General features: G+C 46.4%; 2 protein-coding genes across 5 annotated transcripts in view; one reads left to right on the top strand and one right to left on the bottom strand.

Moving 5' to 3' along the window:
- DHRSX (dehydrogenase/reductase X-linked) overlaps positions 1 to 13,937 on the top strand; it is a 219,145-nt gene extending 205,208 nt beyond the window's left edge. The window contains exons 7-10 of one of the 2 annotated variants that reach the window (XM_064370950.1): positions 1,244 to 2,275; positions 3,157 to 4,195; positions 5,345 to 7,321; positions 12,074 to 13,937. In XM_064370950.1, the coding sequence (XP_064227020.1) occupies positions 1,244 to 1,450 (207 nt within the window). In that variant the 3' untranslated portion in view covers positions 1,451 to 2,275; positions 3,157 to 4,195; positions 5,345 to 7,321; positions 12,074 to 13,937. Of the gene's footprint in view, positions 1 to 1,243; positions 2,276 to 3,156; positions 4,196 to 5,344; positions 7,322 to 12,073 lie in introns of those variants that run through there. The other variant, XM_064370951.1, reaches the window with a different exon arrangement.
- LOC110568173 (putative protein FAM47C) lies at positions 13,600 to 17,523 on the bottom strand. Of its 3 annotated transcripts, none has more exons than XM_064370947.1 (4): positions 16,732 to 17,523; positions 15,650 to 15,909; positions 14,751 to 15,067; positions 13,600 to 14,558 (listed from the first exon to the last, which is right to left on the bottom strand). In XM_064370947.1, the coding sequence occupies exons 1-4, from the start codon at positions 17,494 to 17,496 to the stop codon at positions 13,921 to 13,923; spliced, it is 1,980 nt and encodes a 659-aa protein (XP_064227017.1). In that variant the 5' UTR covers positions 17,497 to 17,523; the 3' UTR covers positions 13,600 to 13,920. The 3 variants fall into 3 exon arrangements, with proteins under 3 accessions (XP_064227017.1, XP_064227018.1, XP_064227016.1); XM_064370948.1 differs by lacking the exon at positions 15,650 to 15,909 and adding an exon at positions 16,154 to 16,377 and having other exon boundaries at positions 13,600 to 15,088; positions 16,447 to 16,875; positions 16,912 to 17,523; XM_064370946.1 differs by having other exon boundaries at positions 14,751 to 14,918; positions 15,120 to 17,523.
- Positions 17,524 to 18,006: the final 483 nt, after the last annotated feature.

Below are 18,006 nucleotides of genomic sequence, written 5' to 3'. Positions count from 1 at the left end.
GAAGCTGATTACAAGAGATAGGCTCCTGAAACGTCTTCATCATGACAGTAAGACGTTAAGAGGGCGCTGTATGGTTTCTGGACTACTGTGTCCTAACCGTGAAGGCTCTCATATTCCACCGCTTCTAACTCCTCTGAGAGTCCCCCATTTCTTCCATCCCACTAACCATAATCAGAGGCCAACTCCCACTGCAGAAAACCGGGGTGTGGTGGTTCCAAGATTGACGCCTGCCACAAGGGTAAAATCCCCAGTCTGTGAAACATCTAATTCTGCCTCTCAAGTTCCTTTTTGAACGTCTGTTTTCCAGGAAGCCTATGATCACAGACCACAAACGCCTCAGTTCTCCGTTGTGGCATACCTTGCTGAATGGAAACCAAGAATGTTTTTTGATGTCGGGAAGTTTAATTGCTAAATATTGTTTATTAGATACGGAAGCAGCGTGCTCGCTCATCTGCTTGTAGTCAATTAATAGGCACCTCAGTCCAATAAAGAGTGGGTGAGTTAAAGACACACCAGGGATTTGAACATGCGTCTGCCTAGTGAGATAGTGAGACGCATTAACCCATCATTGGAATGCAAACCACTTGGGAGTGTTATTCTCGGTGCCTGTTCCAAAGAAACCCAGCAGCAGGGAAGCCGGGGCTCAGGCGCGTTACCCAGCCTCACTTTCTCTGCACGTTTCTCAGTGCAGGTCATAAGTATATTCCACCTCTCCCTGAAGCATCCCCGGGAGTCCTGAGAATCCTGTTTCCTGCTCAGAAATTTTGGTTTCTTTTTATTTTATTTTATTTTAGGTTCTGGGGTACATATGCAGATCATGCAGGATTGTTGCATAGGTACATACATAGCAAGGTGGTTTGCTGCCTCCATCCCCCCATCACCTATATCTGGCATTTCTCCCCATGTTATCCCTCTCCAACCTCCCCACCCCATGCTGTACCTCCCATAGCCCCCCCAAGAGACCCTGGAGTGTGATGCTCCCCTCCCTGTGTCCGTGTGTTCTCATTGTTCAGCTCCCGCCTATGAGTGAGAACATGCGGTGTTTGGTTTTCTGTTCTTGTGTCAGTTGACTGAGAATGATGGTTTCCAGATTCATCCATGTCCCTACAAAGGACACGAACTCATCCTTTTTCATGGCTGCATAGTATTCCATGGTGTATATGTGCCACGTTTTACCTGTCCAGTCCATCGTCAATGGGCATTTGAAATTTGACTCATGTTACTCCTCTTCTTCTTCCCACAGACCCCCGATGAAGGAGCACGGACCTCCGTCTACGCAGCAGTCACCCCAGAGCTGGAAGGAGTTGGAGGCCGTTACCTATACAACGAGAGAGAGATCAGGTCCCTCCCCGTCACCTATGACCAGAAACTGCAGCAGCAGCTCTGGTCTAAGAGCTGTGAGATGACGGGCATCCTCGATGTGACCTTGAGATACCCTGTGTCAGGATAGCTGCGGCCCTCAGAAGCACGCTGCCCCTCCCACTGGCTGGTGGGTCTGTGAAGACCGTGCTGTTTGTCTTTCTCACGCCCACCTGCCCATGGGGGTGGGGCTCTGCCTCTGGTTTTGAGACAGCTGCCTGAACTTCTGCAGGACTTCAAGAAGCCAAGGAAACATTGTGGGGTCGGGTGGGGCCGGCGGCGGGGAAGTGACCCCCAGAGGTGGTCCTCAGCCATTCAGCCGTAAACCTTGCAATTCCAAAGTGCCCGATGGTCACAGGTGCCTTAAAGCATTAAATCTTCCAACGTACATGTGCCGTTTATCTTGCTGTGTTAACTACAACTTCCAGAAAACTGGAGGGCCCATAGCAAAGACAGTGTCTGCTCTTTGCTCCTGGTTCTGAAGCAAGCAGGGGCTTCTAAAACTCCTGCAATCTCACGAAGGCTTACGACGCCCTGGTTGTACAATGAGGTGACTCCTGGTGCATCCTCAATGGCTTCAAGATGGGGGTGGCCCCAGAAACACCCACCATGTCATTAAGGGGGTGGAATTCCGGGCCAGCCCAACCTCCAGGGAGGAAAGAGAGAGCAAAAGTTCCAGGAGAGGGGACCTCTTTGAAGAGGCCACAATATCCTCCATGACACCTACCGGTATATGAGGTCTTCTCTTCCATTTTGTTCCCATGCTCACTGGTTTTTTTCCAGAGATCCAGCTGTGATTCACAGGTGTCAGACCTAGGGAGAGGTGTGAGTCTCGCTCACGACACCCTGTAGGACCAGCTGCACGTGGCCAGCAGCACCATCTGGTCAGCGTCACTCAAGGCTGGCTCCGTCACAGGTGAAGCGTGCCACTGTCACATCTGACAGTGTAAACCACTGCACAGCTACGGGGGGAGATTCGGAAGGGCAGGAACGAAGGGAAGGCCTGGGCACTGTCACCAGGGGATTATGTTCACAGCAGCAAAAATAGGGCACGGATGGGGGAACGATGTGAGATTCACTAGAACATGAGACAAGGAGAGGTCCGGAAGGTGGCATGGGATTCTGTAGACCGGGGACGAGGACAGGATTTGGACAGTGGTCACCATGGGATTCTGTAGACAGGGGACGAGGACAGGATTTGGACAGTGGTCACCGTGGGATTCTGTAGATGGGGACGAGGACAGGATTTGGACACTAGTCACCATGGGATTCTGTAGACGGGATGAGGACAGGATTTGGACAGTTGTCACCGTGGGATTCTATAGATGGGGACGAGGACAGGATTTGGACAGTGGTCACCGTGGAATTCTATAGACAGGGGATGAGGACAGGATTTGGACACTGGTCACCGTGGGATTCTGTAGAGGGGGACGAGGACAGGATTTGGACAGTGGTCACCGTGGGATTCTGTAGACAGGGACGAGGACAGGATTTGGACAGTGGTCACCGTGGGATGCTGTAGATGGGAACGAGGACAGGATTTGGACAGTGGTCACTGTGGGATTCTATAGATGGGGACAAGGACAGGATTTAGACAGTGGTCACTGTGGGATTCTATAGACGGGGACAAGGACAGGGATGAGATTCTGTAGACAAGGGACAGGGGCAGGACCCCGACAGTGGTCACCAAGGAGCCTAGCACTGGCTCTCCTGCTGCCCACTCACGTCAGTGCATGATACTGGAATAATAATAAGAATCATATTCAACGTAAAGTGCTGTCCCCTTTGTTTATTCAGGCACAGTCCAGTAGCACCTGCCTGGGTGGACATCTCTTCTTGACCCCTCCTGAATCTACAGGAACTCACCTGCACTCCACTCACCAGGAACGTTAACACCTTTCTTCATGATGCCCTGGCATAAGGTGAGTCATGGAGCAGGGTTAGGGGTTTCCTCTGTTGACTCTATAATGGATCAAATGGTAGCCCTCCAAAAGACATGCTCACGCCCTAACCCTCCGAACCTGTCAATATTCCTTTATTTGAAAAACAATGTTTGCAGATATAATTAAGAATTTTAAGATGGTTCATTGTGGATCATCCCAGTGAACGCGATGTAATCACGTGGGTTCTTATCAGAGACGAGCAGACGGAGATGAGGGAGATTTGAGTACAGAAGGCGAGATGTTCATACGACGGACGCAGAGACTCGAGTGATGCACCCACAAGCCAAGCAAGCCCTGGAGCCACCAGGAGCTGTGAGACACAGGAAGGCTTCTCCCTTCCCCTCCTCAGAGTGATCTCGGCCCTTCTGCATCTTGGCTTCAGACTTCTGGTCCCCAGAACGGGAAGAGAGCAAACCTCTCTTGTTTTAAGTCTCCAACAAATTGGTAGTCAGTTCTTACAGCAACCACAGGAAATGTCTACATCGTCTGATACTTCTGAAAGCCTCACACAGCCAGAGGGTACGTCCTTGGCATAGACGCTCAGTCTTAATCACCAGCCAGGCAAGGAAGGCTTGTTCCTTTCTCTGGTGTTAGGGAGATAGGTGTTGCATTCTCAAAGTTCAACATGGAGAAATCAAACATTTGCAATGCTTTCAAGAGAGTTCTGTGTGTACCCTACGAGCCTGCACTCCTTACGTGTGAGGCTGATGACCACTGGTTGGCTTATTAGCCATTCCCCTAAATGACAAAATCCCACTGACTACTCAAATCCAACGTTCGCTCCTGGCACACCTGTACCTTGGAATCACAATCAGCTGTGATTCCGGGATGGAATTTAAGCTCATTGCGGGAGAACGTGCCTCTTCCGTGACTGGTTGATTTTTCTCAGATGGGTAAGTTTGCCCTGTTAAGTAATTTAAATGAAAATAATAAATGTATTGTTTGACCTCTTTTGAAAAAAGGAATCAGTCATGCTCTGGGAATGTGTTTGTCACCACAGATGGTGATTTTCCTTTATAGAAAACCAGAATGCGTGGATTTCTGCTGTTCCTTTACAGATAACCAGGAATTCGATGTCATGGGCCCACTCGACAAGGGGCCTTCCTTGGTACAAAAGGATGAGAAATGTGGACTTTCTTCACTGGGATATTCACGTATCTAAGGGGATAGCTTAGTCATCACTTTAATCGCCAACATGGTGAAACCCTGTCACTACTCAAAATACAAAATTAGCCAGGCGTGGTGGCACATGCATGTAATGCCAGCTACTCGAGAGGCCGAGGCAGGAAGATCGTTTCAACTTGGGAGGCGGAGGTTGCGGTGAGCCGAGATCGCAGCATTGCACTCCAGCCTGGGAAACAAGATATCATCTAAATGATACGACTTAGACGCTCAGTATGCTGTGTGTTGAGGTCTGAGCTCTGCCCGAGAGCTCATTCTCTCTGCGTTGACGGTCCTGTGTGTTGAGATCTGAGCTCGGCCCGAGAGCTCATTCTCTCTGTGTTGACAGTCCTGTGTGTTGAGGTCTGAGCTCGGCCCGAGAGCTCATTCTCTCTGCGTTCACGGTCCTGTGTATTGAGGTCTGAGCTCGGCCCGAGAGCTCATTCTCTCTGCGTTCACAGTCCTGTCTGTTGAAGCGTGATCTCTGCTGTTTCCGGCAGAGCTGAGACCTCAACACACAGGACCGTGAACGCAGAGAGAATGAGTTCAGGCGCCTTCTGCATAAAGACGCAGACTCTGTGCAGGATGGCCGGTGAGATCTCGAGACCCTTTGTAGGAAAACCATGATGATACAACCAGGCTAAGAGGCAGGGAAGCAGCATCAAAAAAGGAGAGCTCTGCCAGAGGCGACAGGAAGGACCCTGCCCTAGAGCCTCCAGAAAAAACTGAATATAATTATAGTGACGTCAACAGCGGCCTCCAGAAGGATCTGTCTGTACTCTAATACCACAGTTAGATATCTGTCTGTATGCTAATTCCAGAGCCTGGGAATGAGACCTTATTTGGAAATAAGGATTTCTTTCTTTTTTTTTTTTTTGCAGTGGACCCCCGGGCCCAAACTCTCTTTTCTCTATGTTTATTTTTCTGTCTTTTATTTCTACAATTTCTCATCTCCACGCAGCAGAGAGGGGCTCTCAGAATCCTGTAGTTCTGGACCCCACAATGGCACCCAGACACACGTGTCTCTGTACAGGAATGCCTTCCTCCATTAAACCACGATCCAGGCGCGTGTTCATCCCAAAAGCATGTCCCAGCAGTCAGGACTCCGGGCCAAATCTTGCCTTCTAAAAGTACCTCCACCTCTGTACATCTGCACCTTATCCAACAGCATTTTGCAGCTTCAAGCCCTTGCAAGACATGCCAACTGCTTTTTTTTTTTTCTTTAAATGGATTCTCACCCTTTCAGTCAGGCTGGAGTGCAGTGGCACGATCTCCACTCACTGCAACCTCCACCTTGTGTGTTTAGTACAGATGGAGTTTTGCCATGTTGCCCAGGCTGGTCTCGAACTCCCAGCCTCAAGGGATCACCCTGCCTGTGCCACCCAAAGTGCTGTGATGACAGGTGTGAGCCACCGCACCCGGCCGCAGCTGCCCTTATCCTCAGAAAAGTCGTTCCAGGTACAGGCTCTGGGTGGGGAGATAGGATGTCTCCTGACCACGCTGACGGTCTTTATCGCTGAGTAAACAGACACTCTGGAAAATGAGACTCCACATTCCCCGAGCTGAGCAGATGAGCTCTGAGAGCAATTTCAATCTTGTAGGAGTCTGGCTTCAGATGGCTCCTCTATGTGTCACAGTGACCCTATGTCACCCTTCCTCCGAGGGAAACAGAACATGATTCTGGAGAAATCAGCATGTGCTGTTTGACACCTGACAGTGCAACTTCCTGGAGCCTGGAGACACCTCCTTACAGCCGGAAGAACTGCGTGGATTGCTGGGTGAGCGGAGGAGAATCCACGGTGTGGCTGCAGCTCCCGGGTTTGATATCTTTCTCTCCTTCCTTCCTTTTCTCTTTCTCTTTTTCTTCCTTCTTTCTCTTTCTTTTTCTTCCTTCCTTCTGCCCACCTTCCTTTCTTCCTTCCTTCCTCTTTCTTTCCTTTCCCTCCCTCCCCCTTCCTGCCTTCCTTGTTTCCTTCCTTCCTTCTCCCTTCCTTTCTTCTTTCTTTCCTTTCTTCTTTTCTTTCTTTCTTTCTCTATCCCTCCCTTTGTCCTTCTCTCTCTCTTTCTTTCTCCTTCTCTCTATCTCCGTATCTATATCTGTTTATGGATGGGTAGATAGATATAGGTAGATAAATAGATAATGCTAGATATATAAGTATCTAGTCACCCCACTACTAACATAGCATAGAGTAACTTGGCCTATGTGAAGACTTTTACATAAATGATATATTGGTGTGTGCAGTTGTAAAATGATCATTCTTAATGATATATGTCATTTCATCGTGTCACTATACAACCATTTTTTTTTTTTATTCTTTTGTTAATGGATAATTAGGCAGTTTTCGGTTTGGGGCAATTATCAATAGGGCTTTTAAGAATACACTTTAGTTGATCATACGTGGACACGTCCCTAAAGGGTGGAATGGCGAGCTCACAGAGAATGGATATGCTAAGCTTTGGTGTATAACGCCAAAGTATTTTCCAAAGTGGTTATATCGACTTCTACTCCCACCAGAAATATATAGGGGTTCCAGTTGCTCCACATCCTCACTCACACTTGGCATATTCTTTTTCATTTTAGACACTTTACTGGTTATTTAGTGAGTGTGTAGTGGAGAGAGGATTTATTTCAAGAAAGATTTAAATGTGCTGTGCTTGACCTGACCTCAATTCATGAGCGGAGGTTCAGGATCCCTAAGGAGAGCTTCACGTGTGTTTCCAAGGGTGTGAAGAACCGGAGGACAGGCGTGTGACTTACACCCGTGAACTCCAAAGGCAAGTTACATGGCTGGTCCTGCCCCTTATTTACGGTGGAGGAGAGATGGCTGCCCTGGGATCCAGCGCCTTGTCCAACAAAGGTGAGGCACCAGTGAAGGTTTTCCGGGGACCAAATATGACCTTGAGAAAGGGGTACAGTCTGGGGTTTTCATAGGATTTTTCCAGCACAGAGGACTGACTGGGGAAGCATAGGAACACCAACTGAAAGATAAACAGCTAAAAGTGCGGGGGGCAAGGATGAAATTGTATATAGACAGCTAGACACGAGGCATTACCCTCAGCAAAGGGTGGAAATGGGGATCCTCAGTAGGAAAATTGCTAAGCACTCCGTGAATGTATGCCATGCTGAGACAGCGGCATCGTGGAAAAATACTGTCCCCAGTCCCTTATCCAGTCATATAGGGATTAGCAAACAACTGAGACAGAACGCCAGTTCACATCCTTCTCCTGCTGGAGGCTTCCAGTACTCAAGCAGATCTGAGCTTGGGCAGGAGAAAAGTTTAACACTGAGTAATGTTGGCATTTGAAATAACATTCAATTAGAGTTGTCATTATGAAATGAAATCGAACTTGTTAATGCTTTGAAGAGATTAAAATATTTTTATTGGTTAAGAGAGACTGGAAAAACTAGGGAGCATGTCCAGAAGTTTAGCCAGGAACAGAGAACAGTTGTTACCCAGGTTAAGAATTACGGATGATAGAAACAAATAAGGAAGAATTTCATACGATATAGGTGATTGAGTTAGTGCTTACAAAAATAAAACACTCTGGCAACCTCAGTCTTGATTTCCCTTATAATATTCAGTCTTTCATAGATATAGTTTATAGGCAAGCGATAAACAGCAAGATTTTTGAAGTATGCATGAAAATTGCTGCAGTGCTTATGAATGGACAGTGATGATAGGAAGCCTGTGCCTTAATCTGCTTGTGCTCTGAAGGCGGGTTCGTTGAACTGTTCTGAGACCTATCAGTATGGATATACTCTACCCACAGCTGTGCCTTAATCTGCTTGTGCTCTGAAGGCGGGTTCGTTGAACTGTTCTGAGACCTATCAATATGGATATAGTCCTGCCACAGCTGTTACTGCAGCATGTGACCAATACAAAGGCTGGTGAAGTTTCTGTGGCACAAGTAAATTTCAATGAATGTTCGTACATAGAGTGAGAGCATTCCTCAAACTGCCACAGAATCAGCTCTTTCTCCACCACCAAAGTCTTTGTTCTCTAGTCTAGAGTGTTTTCTTTAACACAGCTGGTAAACCAACCTAGGCTTTTAGGAAATGGAGCAACAAAATTACCTAATCCTGTCGTAGAAGTCAAGAGGACATCCTCACCTCATAAAGAGGAATGCTTCCTCACCACCGCCCCTGCCCCCGCAAAAAGAGAAGAGATAAAACAAGTGAAGATGCTAATAGTCTTGCTTTGAGTTGGCATAATAAAAGACAAATAAAGAAACAACTTGATATAAAGAAAAATACCACTGAACCAGGAACCTAAGAGGTTTTCTGTTGCGCTCTCAGAAAACAGCCTGTACAGATCTTTCCAATATTTCTCCTCTCCCAGCAAATCCTATTCCTGTTATTAAGGATTCAATAAAACTGAGATTTAACTAGTCAAAACAATCTCGGGGTCCATAAGCAATATATGCCAACTCAACCTGTTGTATTTTGCTAAATCTGTTTGTTGACAAATGCTTAAAAAAAAAAAAGAATGGAATGCACAAAATTAAACTAAACGTAAATGTAGGTTTATTTGGTGTCCTCCCTCACTGGGTGCAGTCAGCATGTGGTCAAAAGTTCTAATTAGTATGTGCAGCCAACATTGCTATTATTAATTTGTTAACAACAGTCTAAGTAATGTTAAAGATTGATAAACTTAGTTACTCTTTCTTAATTTGGGCAAAGCAAGCTGACAGATTTTCCTTTGCCAACTAACATGTATAAATCCTCCATGGTTTTTTCCATCATAAGTGGATTTTTTCAAGTGAAATTGCAATTATTTAAACTCTTACCCTATCCTTCTTAATTAATTTTTCAAACTTGGAGGATGGCCTTTGCATCATTAGGAGATGCATTAATAGGCTTTTTTCCCACCATTATTGTATGCTATCTGCTATACACTATTTTTTCTGCCCACATTTTTTTGTTCTCTGCAGTCATGTCACCTGCCCTCTCTTAACCTTAAAAATACAGCTATACTAACAGTGTCTGCATCTTTTGTGTAGCTATGGTGTCAGATTGTAATTGCCAGACACAGACTTAGTCATTCTATTTACATAATGGGGGAAAATTCAGTTTATTAAATATTTCACATAACTATATACAACCTTTGCCAAACTGGAAACTTGGATATTTTCTGCTTAGTAATTTTTGGCTTTAAAAGTGTATTTTTTATTTTTTAATTTTGTAGTGATTTCTTAATTCTAGTATTCATAACCTAGAGATCAGACTGTTGTTTGCACATGATGTATGTAGTATCTCATGATATTCTGTTTTATATTTAAACATATTTTATTTTCCAAGAGCTGTTTTACAAACAGATGATGTATTGAAAAAAGTTGTTTTAAAACAACTGGCCAGCAGCAGTGGTTCACACGTATAATCTCAGCACTTGGGGAAGATGAGGAGGGAGGGTTGCTTGAGTCCAGGAGTTGGAGACCAGCCTGAGCAACATAGTGAGACCTCATCTCTACAAGAAAAATTTAAAAATTAGCCAGGCACGGTGGGGTGTGCCTGTGGTCCCTCCTTAATATCTACTTGGGTAACCACTTATAATTACCTGTTTAAAAATATCAAAACAAAAACTATGTGGACAGGAGATTCTAGAAGATTCTAGAAAGGAGATATATTTGTATTTACTTTTTGCAGATCCATTGACTGAATTTGTTCAGTTCATCTATTTCGAGGAATGTTGACACTATACTAAACTCTAAAGATACCGTATTGACTGAAACAGATAAAGCTCATGCCATTACAAAGTTTACTGTTTAGGGGACAGAGACTATCAAATTATCACATAAATAAGCACAGCTAGGAGCTACAATGAGTGCTACATAAAGGGAAACTAAGTTTGTTTTATAAAATTGTGCAAGGGGTCCGAATTTCAATTGAAAATTCAAGGAAGATCTTTCTGAGAAGTAATCGTGTATAGTGTGTCCTTAGTGATGAGAATAAGTCAGGCATGAAAAGAGCTAACAAGAACATGCACAAAAGCCCTGGGGTGAGAAGGTTGTTCGCGGGTTTGAGGAAATAAAAAGAAGGTCAAGAGTGAGTAGCAAAGGGAGAGTGGGGAAACGAAGTGCGAAGAATTTGTGGAAGAAGGCAGAAGTCCGCTCCCCAAAGGGCTTTATAAACATATTTACTATTTGAGACATTATTTAGGTATAATGGGAAGTGTGTGAAAATTTGGGGGAGAAGGCGTAATCTAGTTGACAGTTTTTTGTTTTTTGTTTTTTTTTTTTTGAGACGGAGTTTCGCTCTTGTTACCCAGGCTGGAGTGCAATGGCGCGATCTTGGCTCACCGCAACCTCCGCCTCCTGGGTTCAGGCAATTCTCCTGCCTCAGCCTCCTGAGTAGGTGGGATTACAGGCACCCGCCACCATGCCCAGCTAATTTTTTGTATTTTTAGTAGAGACGGGGTTTCACCATGTTGACCAGGATGGTCTCGATCTCTTGACCTCGTGATCCACCCGCCTCAGCCTCCCAAAGTGCTGGGATTACAGGCGTGAGCCACCGCGCCCGGCCTCTAGTTGACATTTTAAGAAAATCCTTCTGCAGTTTATTAAACATACATCCATCAGTAGCAATTGATGGCATCTATTTTCATAAATGTAGAAGAGCGTATGAAATTGGGGACATATTATACGAATCAGGTACAAGATAAAAGACTCCTTTTTAGAAAGAGTTAGGTGTCAGAAAACATATTCAATTTGTCCAATGGGAAATAAATTTCCTATTACAAGCATTAGAATTATAGAATACATTTTCTAGTAGACACTACATACATAAACTTTCTCATGTAGATAAAGTTTTCAAATGCTTGAAATGCCTTTTCCCATGTAATCATCAAATGGAATATCCTGTTTTAAATATTCTCACACAGCAAAGCAATGTCAGGTCATACAGATAGAATTTCACGGGACAAAATTATTCTAAGTTAAGTAAAAAATTGCAGGTCTAATTTATATTGGCTTTGCAGTCACATACTTCCTTATAGCTGGCTGTGCGACTGTCACAGTGAAGAAGAGACCTCCCTATGTTTGAAACTGTATTATCTGAAGCACTAAATTATATAAATCTTAGGTTCAGGTGTCACTACAGTGGCTGAGTGACAATGTACACAGCACTGCCAGCACGTAGTATGTTCTTGGCACCAACCACTCAGTGAATATGAGTAACTATATAATGGGTTCAATAGGTGCTTTTTCAATCAAATTTATACGTTTTAAGAAATAACCAAATTGGTGGCATGCATCTTATAATAAGGAGGAAATGACAGAGGGCCACTGTTTGCTAAAATTAGTTTTGTGCATAAAAGCAAAAATATGCCAGATTAACCTTATGCTAATATTCAGAAAATTTTCTGAAACCCTTGCTTCCCTTTTTTGTAAACTTTTGCATATTCCTAGCAGTGGGAAAGTATAAGTTTAAATTTGTTGCAGGTTGGTCTGTTCTCCCAGTATATTTTCTTCATTGCAAAACTATTACAGGGTCTTTAAAATGTGAATTATTACCATAATTCAGAGGAAGTTACGCTACCTTCCAACCAGTCTGACCTCTTAATAGCTTATTCACACGTGACGACCATGAAGTATGCTTTTTTTTTGTATTTTAGGAAATTGACTGGTATATTGTGCCTTTCTTTTCTGGATGTTGAAAACTTCACTTTGGAATGTTCCCAAACATAAAAGACAAGAAACATGAAGCACAATTGGTTGGAACCCTCCCTACAATTTTTCATAACATTGTTCCCTAATCTTTCAGAAAAGAAAAAAGGTTCATGTTTTCTTCCTATGAAATAAACAATTCTGGCCTTGATTATTACCTATCCTTATCCATACGCTTAGCCTATTCAGACACTCCATTAATTGAACTTTCCCTATAAATAAATCAAACAGGTTCCAATTTTAAAAATGATTCGAGTTATTTTTAGAATTTCCAGAGGGACCCACCAAGGGATTCCTATAATCCTAAAGCAGTTATTAGTGTTTTGTATTACAGAAAATTTTGTGTTTGCTCTGTGCCATCACAATGATCGACATTGTGAACAAGAGGATAAGATAGCCCATAGAACCTTCTTCCCAATCTCCTGAGGAAAATAAAACAGAGAAGTTGGCCTTTCTGAATTTGTTTTTTCTTTCTTTTCAGCTTAATTGAGGTATAATTGACTTTGTACTTGTAATATCACAATGAACTTATAAGCATACTCTAAACAAAGAGGCAAAATAATGTGCCTCATTTCTTGAACTGCACTGGCAGCTGTGATCCATTAGAAATTAATTGGGGAGGAAATGTGGGAAGGAGTTGGCTTAAGAGTTTTGGCTTAAGAGCTGCTCCTCTATCCAACTTTTTCCTGCTAGCAGGCTTTGATTTAAATGTATATACATTTCAAAATAGCCAACTCTGCAACATTTTCTCAAGAGTTACTCTCTGTTCTTTGTGCATGGGTTATTTTTCCTCATGTGTGCAGCAGTGTTTTGCAATTATTGGCCATCTTTTACTCCTGATTTCCCTTACAGAAGATTGATTAGCACAATCAGTCACTGGAAAGCAATTTTCATCACCAAAGGCAGCTTCTTTTCTGTCTTGTTTTTACTATGTGGGGAAGAACTATGCCTACCTTACTGTGGCAGTATAGTATTTGATGACACTTCACAATTTGAGAGTAATCCAGGATTTCTCTTTTATAACGAATTGAAAGTTATAAAAATTGTCAAGATTGCTACTGCAGGGATTACGTTTAGCCTCTGAAGATTGTTTTCTGCATGTGATAACCACAATGAATTAATGGTAGTTAAATCTTCATTTGTAATGGATCACAACTGCCAGTGCAGTTCAAGAAATGATGCATACTATTTTGTCTCTTTGTTTAGACTATGCTTATAAGTTCATTGTGCTATTACAAGTACAAAATCAATGTTGACTCTACAGCTAGTCCTAGGCAGACATTGTGGATTCTAAAGCTTTTATTGCTCTCCACAAAAATATATAAATGACTTTTTCCAACCTGTGCATTTAAGCCACTTTGTACAACTCTGTGTAACTTAAGAGTCAGTTATATGACATCTGGAGTAATATATATATATGAATAAAATATGTAAAACAATACCTGAAGTTCAGGAAACCAATTTGGCACCTACTGTGTTTATTCAAATAGAAACAAATATTTGCAAGACTCATTAAAGCAATTAAGAACAAAAATGTAGCAAATTAAATTAGGATGTATTGCTTTAATGGAAGTGCTGCATGGCACATGGTTTGATCAAACCCACGTCTCTTTGCTTAGACTTTTTCTCTTCTGTTTTCAAGTTGGTGAGAGATAGCATGGGGAGAAATGCCACATATAGGTGAAGGGGAGGAAGGCAGCAAATCACACTGCCACGTGTGCACCTATGCAACAATCTTGCGTGTTCTTCACATGTACCCCAAAACTTAAAATGCAATAATAATAATAAAAACCATCTAATTTTCTTGTGATACGTCTGTGTCCTCTTGCTTGTACTTGAAATATTTTGTTACACATTCCATAGGAGTCTTAACAGAGTCATATTTCCATCCCATCCTGGTAAACAGCCTTTCAATGATGGCAGGCATTTCATAGCCCTTGCTTAGAATGAAATCCTTAAAGGCGATTGGTCCATAAAGTTCGTCAAGAATGTCGGGTTCATCAGGCTTTTTAACTAAGAGCTTGGGGTCAACCAAAGGTTCATCACTTCTTAGCTTTCTCCACAACTTAGGCTTGAGGTACCACGCTCCATACCTCATCTTCACAGGTTGCGCAGTGTAAGAATTGGGTGCTTTCGGCGTCCTCCTGTTCCAGACTTGTTCCTGTGAGAAGAATTTGACCTCATCCTTTTCACTCAGCTCCATGCTGTACTTCAGCTCTGAGTGACACTCGTTTATCTTCTTTATCTTTTGGTCGTCATGGGTTGGTCTGCACTCGGGGGTAAACTCAAAGAGATCCCTGATGGATTCTTCATCAACTCCCATGTCTTCAGCCCACTTGAAGAAGTCACGGAGTTTTTCCGATGTGTATCTCAATTTAGGAGAAACCTGTGTGCTTGGTGTATCTTCCGGAAACAGTGCTTTTAGAAAGGACGCTTGAATATTGGGAGGCTCCGATAATTGCTGGGACACTGGAGCTTTGGGAGGCTCTGGGTGGAGATGAGACACTTCAGTCTCGGGAGGCTCTGGACGGAGACTGGACCCGCGACGAGTCTTGGGAGGCTCTGGACGGAGACGGGACCCCCGACTAGTCTTGGGGGGTTCCGGGTGGAGAATGGACATCTGACGAATCTTGGGAGGCTCCGGGCAGATACCGGACACCCGACGAGACTTGAGATGCTCAGGGCGGAGAGTGGACAACCGACGAGTCCTGGGAGCCTCCCGGTGGAGATGAGACACCCGACGAGCTTTGTGAGTCTCCGGGCAGAGATGGGACACTGGAGTTTCGGGAGGCTGCGGGAGGACTTCTCCAGAAGGGTATTTATCAGGCTTGGTGGGTTTCTCGTTTGCCTTCACCCGGGCCTCACAACGAGCCCATACGTCCTTCAGCTCCTTCTGGGGATCCAGCAGTTTCAGCATCTCTAGTAGGAGATGGGACACCACACTAGTGTCGGGAGGTTTCGGGCTGGAACAGGACCCCCAAGTCTTGGGAGGGTCTGGGTGGACATGAGACAGTTCAGTCTTGGGGGGTTCCAGGCGGAGACCAGACAATCGACGACTCTTGGGAGGCTCTGGGTGGACATGAGATACTCCAGTCTTGGGGAGTTCTGGACGGAGACTGGACAATCGACGATGCTTGGGAGGGTCTGGGTGGACATGAGACACTTCAGTCTTGGGGGGTTCCGGACAGAGACTGGACAATCGACGACTCTTGGGAGGCTCTGGGTGGACATGAGACACTCCAATCTCGGGAGGCTCTGGGTGGACATGGGGCACTTCAGTCTCGGGAGGCTCTGGGCAGAGACTGGACACCTGAGTCTTGGGAGGCTCTGGGCGGAGATGGGACACTCTAGTCTCAGGAGGCTCTGGGAGGAGATGGGGCACTCCAGTCTCGGGAGGCTCTGGGCAGAGACTGGACACCTGAGTCTTGGGAGGCTCTGGGCGGAGATGGGACACTCTAGTCTCGGGAGGCTCTGGGCAGAGACTGAACACCTGAGTCTTGGGAGGCTCTGGGCGGAGATGGGACACTCTAGTCTCGGGAGGCTCTGGGCAGAGATGGGGCACTCCAGTCTCGGGAGGCTCTGGGCAGAGACTGGACACCTGAGTCTTGGGAGGCTCTGGGCGGAGATGGGACACTCCAGTCTCGGGAGGCTCTGGGCAGAGACTGGACACCTGAGTCTCGGGAGGCTCTGGGCGGAGATGGGACACTCCAGTCTCAGGAGGCTCTGGGCGGAGATGGGACACTCCAGTCTCGGGAGGCTCTGGGCAGAGATGGGACACTCCAGTCTCAGGAGGCTCTGGGCAGAGATGGCACACTCCAGTCTCGGGAGGCTCTGGGCGGAGATGGGACACTCCAGTCTCGGGAGGCTCTGGGCAGAGACTGAACACCTGAGTCTTGGGAGGCTCTGGGCGGAGATGGGACACTCTAGTCTCAGGAGGCTCTGGGCGGAGATGGGACACCTGAGTCTTGGGAGGCTCTGGGTGGAGATGGGACACTCCAGTCTCGGGAGGCTCCGGGCAGAGACTGGACACCTGAGTCTCGGGAGGCTCTGGGCGGAGATGGGGCACTCTAGTCTCAGGAGGCTCTGGGCGGAGATGGGACACCTGAGTCTTGGGAGGCTCTGGGCGGAGATGGGACACTCCAGTCTCGGGAGGCTCCGGGCAGAGATGGGACACCTGAGTCTCGGGAGGCTCTGGGCGGAGATGGGACACTCCAGTCTCGGGAGGCTCTGGGCGGAGATGGGACACTCTAGTCTCGGGATGCTCCGGGCAGAGACTGGACACCTGAGTCTCAGGAGGCTCTGGGTGGAGATGGGACACTACAGTCTCGGGAGACTCTGGGAGGAGATGGGACACTCCAGTCTCGGAAGGCTCTGGGCAGAGACTGGACACCTGAGTCTCAGGAGGCTCTGGGCGGAGATGGGACACTCCAGTCTCGGGAGGCTCTGGGCAGAGACTGGACACCTGAGTCTCGGGAGGCTCTGGGCGGAGATGGGACATTCCAGTCTCGGGAGGCTCTGGGCGGAGACTGGACACCTGAGTCTCGGGAGGCTCTGGGCGGAGATGGGACACTCCAGTCTCGGGAGGCTCTGGGCGGAGACTGGACACCTGAGTCTCGGGAGGCTCTGGGCGGAGATGGGACACTCCAGTCTCGGGAGGCTCTGGGCGGAGACTGGACACCTGAGTCTCGGGAGGCTCTGGGCGGAGATGGGACACTCCAGTCTCGGGAGGCTCCGGGCAGAGACTGGACACCTGAGTCTTGGGAGGCTCTGGGTGGAGATGGGGCACCGTAGTCTCGGGAGGCCATGGGTAGAATTCCCCATGAGGGTATTTACCTGGCTCGGTGGGTTCCTCGGTTTCCTTCTCCAAGTCCTCACAACAAGCCCATGCGCCCTCCAGCTTCCTCTCAGGATCCAGCACTTTCAGCACCTGTCGTAGGAGATCTGGAGGCATATCTTCTACCAGATTGGGGTCCATGGCCAAGGACTGCTCAGACATAAGCTGGCCTTCCACTTCCTCTACGAACGCCTTACGTGTTAGCTGGGCTGGCGAGAGTTTGGAAAATAGGGCCGCTTTCTTGAGCAGCTTTTTCTGCCTGCTTTTGGGGTCAGCATGCCGACCTCTGCTAGAGATTTTGGGGAGTAAGAAGTCGTCCCGGCGACAAATGAGCGTATCTTCGGGAGACGGACAGCCGTAGCGGAAGTCGGCCATGCCCTCCTTCACAAATATCCAGTTCTCGGTGTCCATGGATGGCAGCTTCATGAGCCTGTGCCTGCGCTCCGCGAAGCACTTGGAAGGCCGCTTGTCACAGTACCAGGGCTTGGAGTCCATGCCCGGGGGCTTCGGCCGGTCCTGTGGCCTCTGGTCCCCCATGGTGGTCCTCTCTGGGCTGTCACCTCTCCTGCGTCAGCGGTTCGGGTTACCAGCTCTCTTGCTTCAGCGGTTCCTGATCCCTCCGGGGCTGCCACCTCTCCTGCTTCCCTGCGGCTCTGGGCGCTAGGAGACCGCGAGCCACACCCAGGTTCTTCCGGGAGGCGGGGCAGCTATGACGTCACAGGCGCAGCCCGGATTCTAACAGGTGTGTGGTGGGATCTCACTGTGGGTTTCGCCTGCATTTCCTAATGACCGCTGCTTTTGAGCATCTCTATATTTGCTGTTCAGTTTTTTCCCATTTTTAAGTTGTGTTGCTAGATATAGTTTTGAGAATCCTTGCTGTGTTCCAGATGTAACTCGGTTCTCAGATATATGATTTGCAAATTTTTCACTTCATCCCTGTCTGTCTTATCAGTGTCAAAGAGAAGATTTTTAAATTTGATCAAGTTTAATTTATCAATTTTCTTTTTTACAGATTTTGTTTCTTTTGATGTATCTATGAAAACTTTG

This window comes from Aotus nancymaae, unplaced genomic scaffold (genome assembly GCF_030222135.1).
Source record: "Aotus nancymaae isolate 86718 unplaced genomic scaffold, 86718_ANA_hifiasm-v0.15.2.pri h1tg000111l, whole genome shotgun sequence".
Classification (NCBI taxonomy): domain Eukaryota; kingdom Metazoa; phylum Chordata; class Mammalia; order Primates; family Aotidae; genus Aotus; species Aotus nancymaae.
This window is presented reverse-complemented; position numbering and strand designations above follow the sequence as displayed.

Bases quoted from the DNA above. Each gene is read 5' to 3' on its own strand.
- LOC110568173 (XM_064370946.1), bottom strand. From the start codon at position 17,496: ATGGGGGACCAGAGGCCACAGGACCGGCCGAAGCCCCCGGGCATGGAC. The intron at 14,919-15,119 runs ACCCTCCCAAGA...AAGTCCTCCCGC, and splicing joins ACTGTCTCATGTCCACCCAG to AGCCTCCCGAAACTCCAGTG. The intron at 14,559-14,750 runs GTCAGATGTCCA...CCAATATTCAAG, and splicing joins CCCGGAGCCTCCCAAGATTC to CGTCCTTTCTAAAAGCACTG.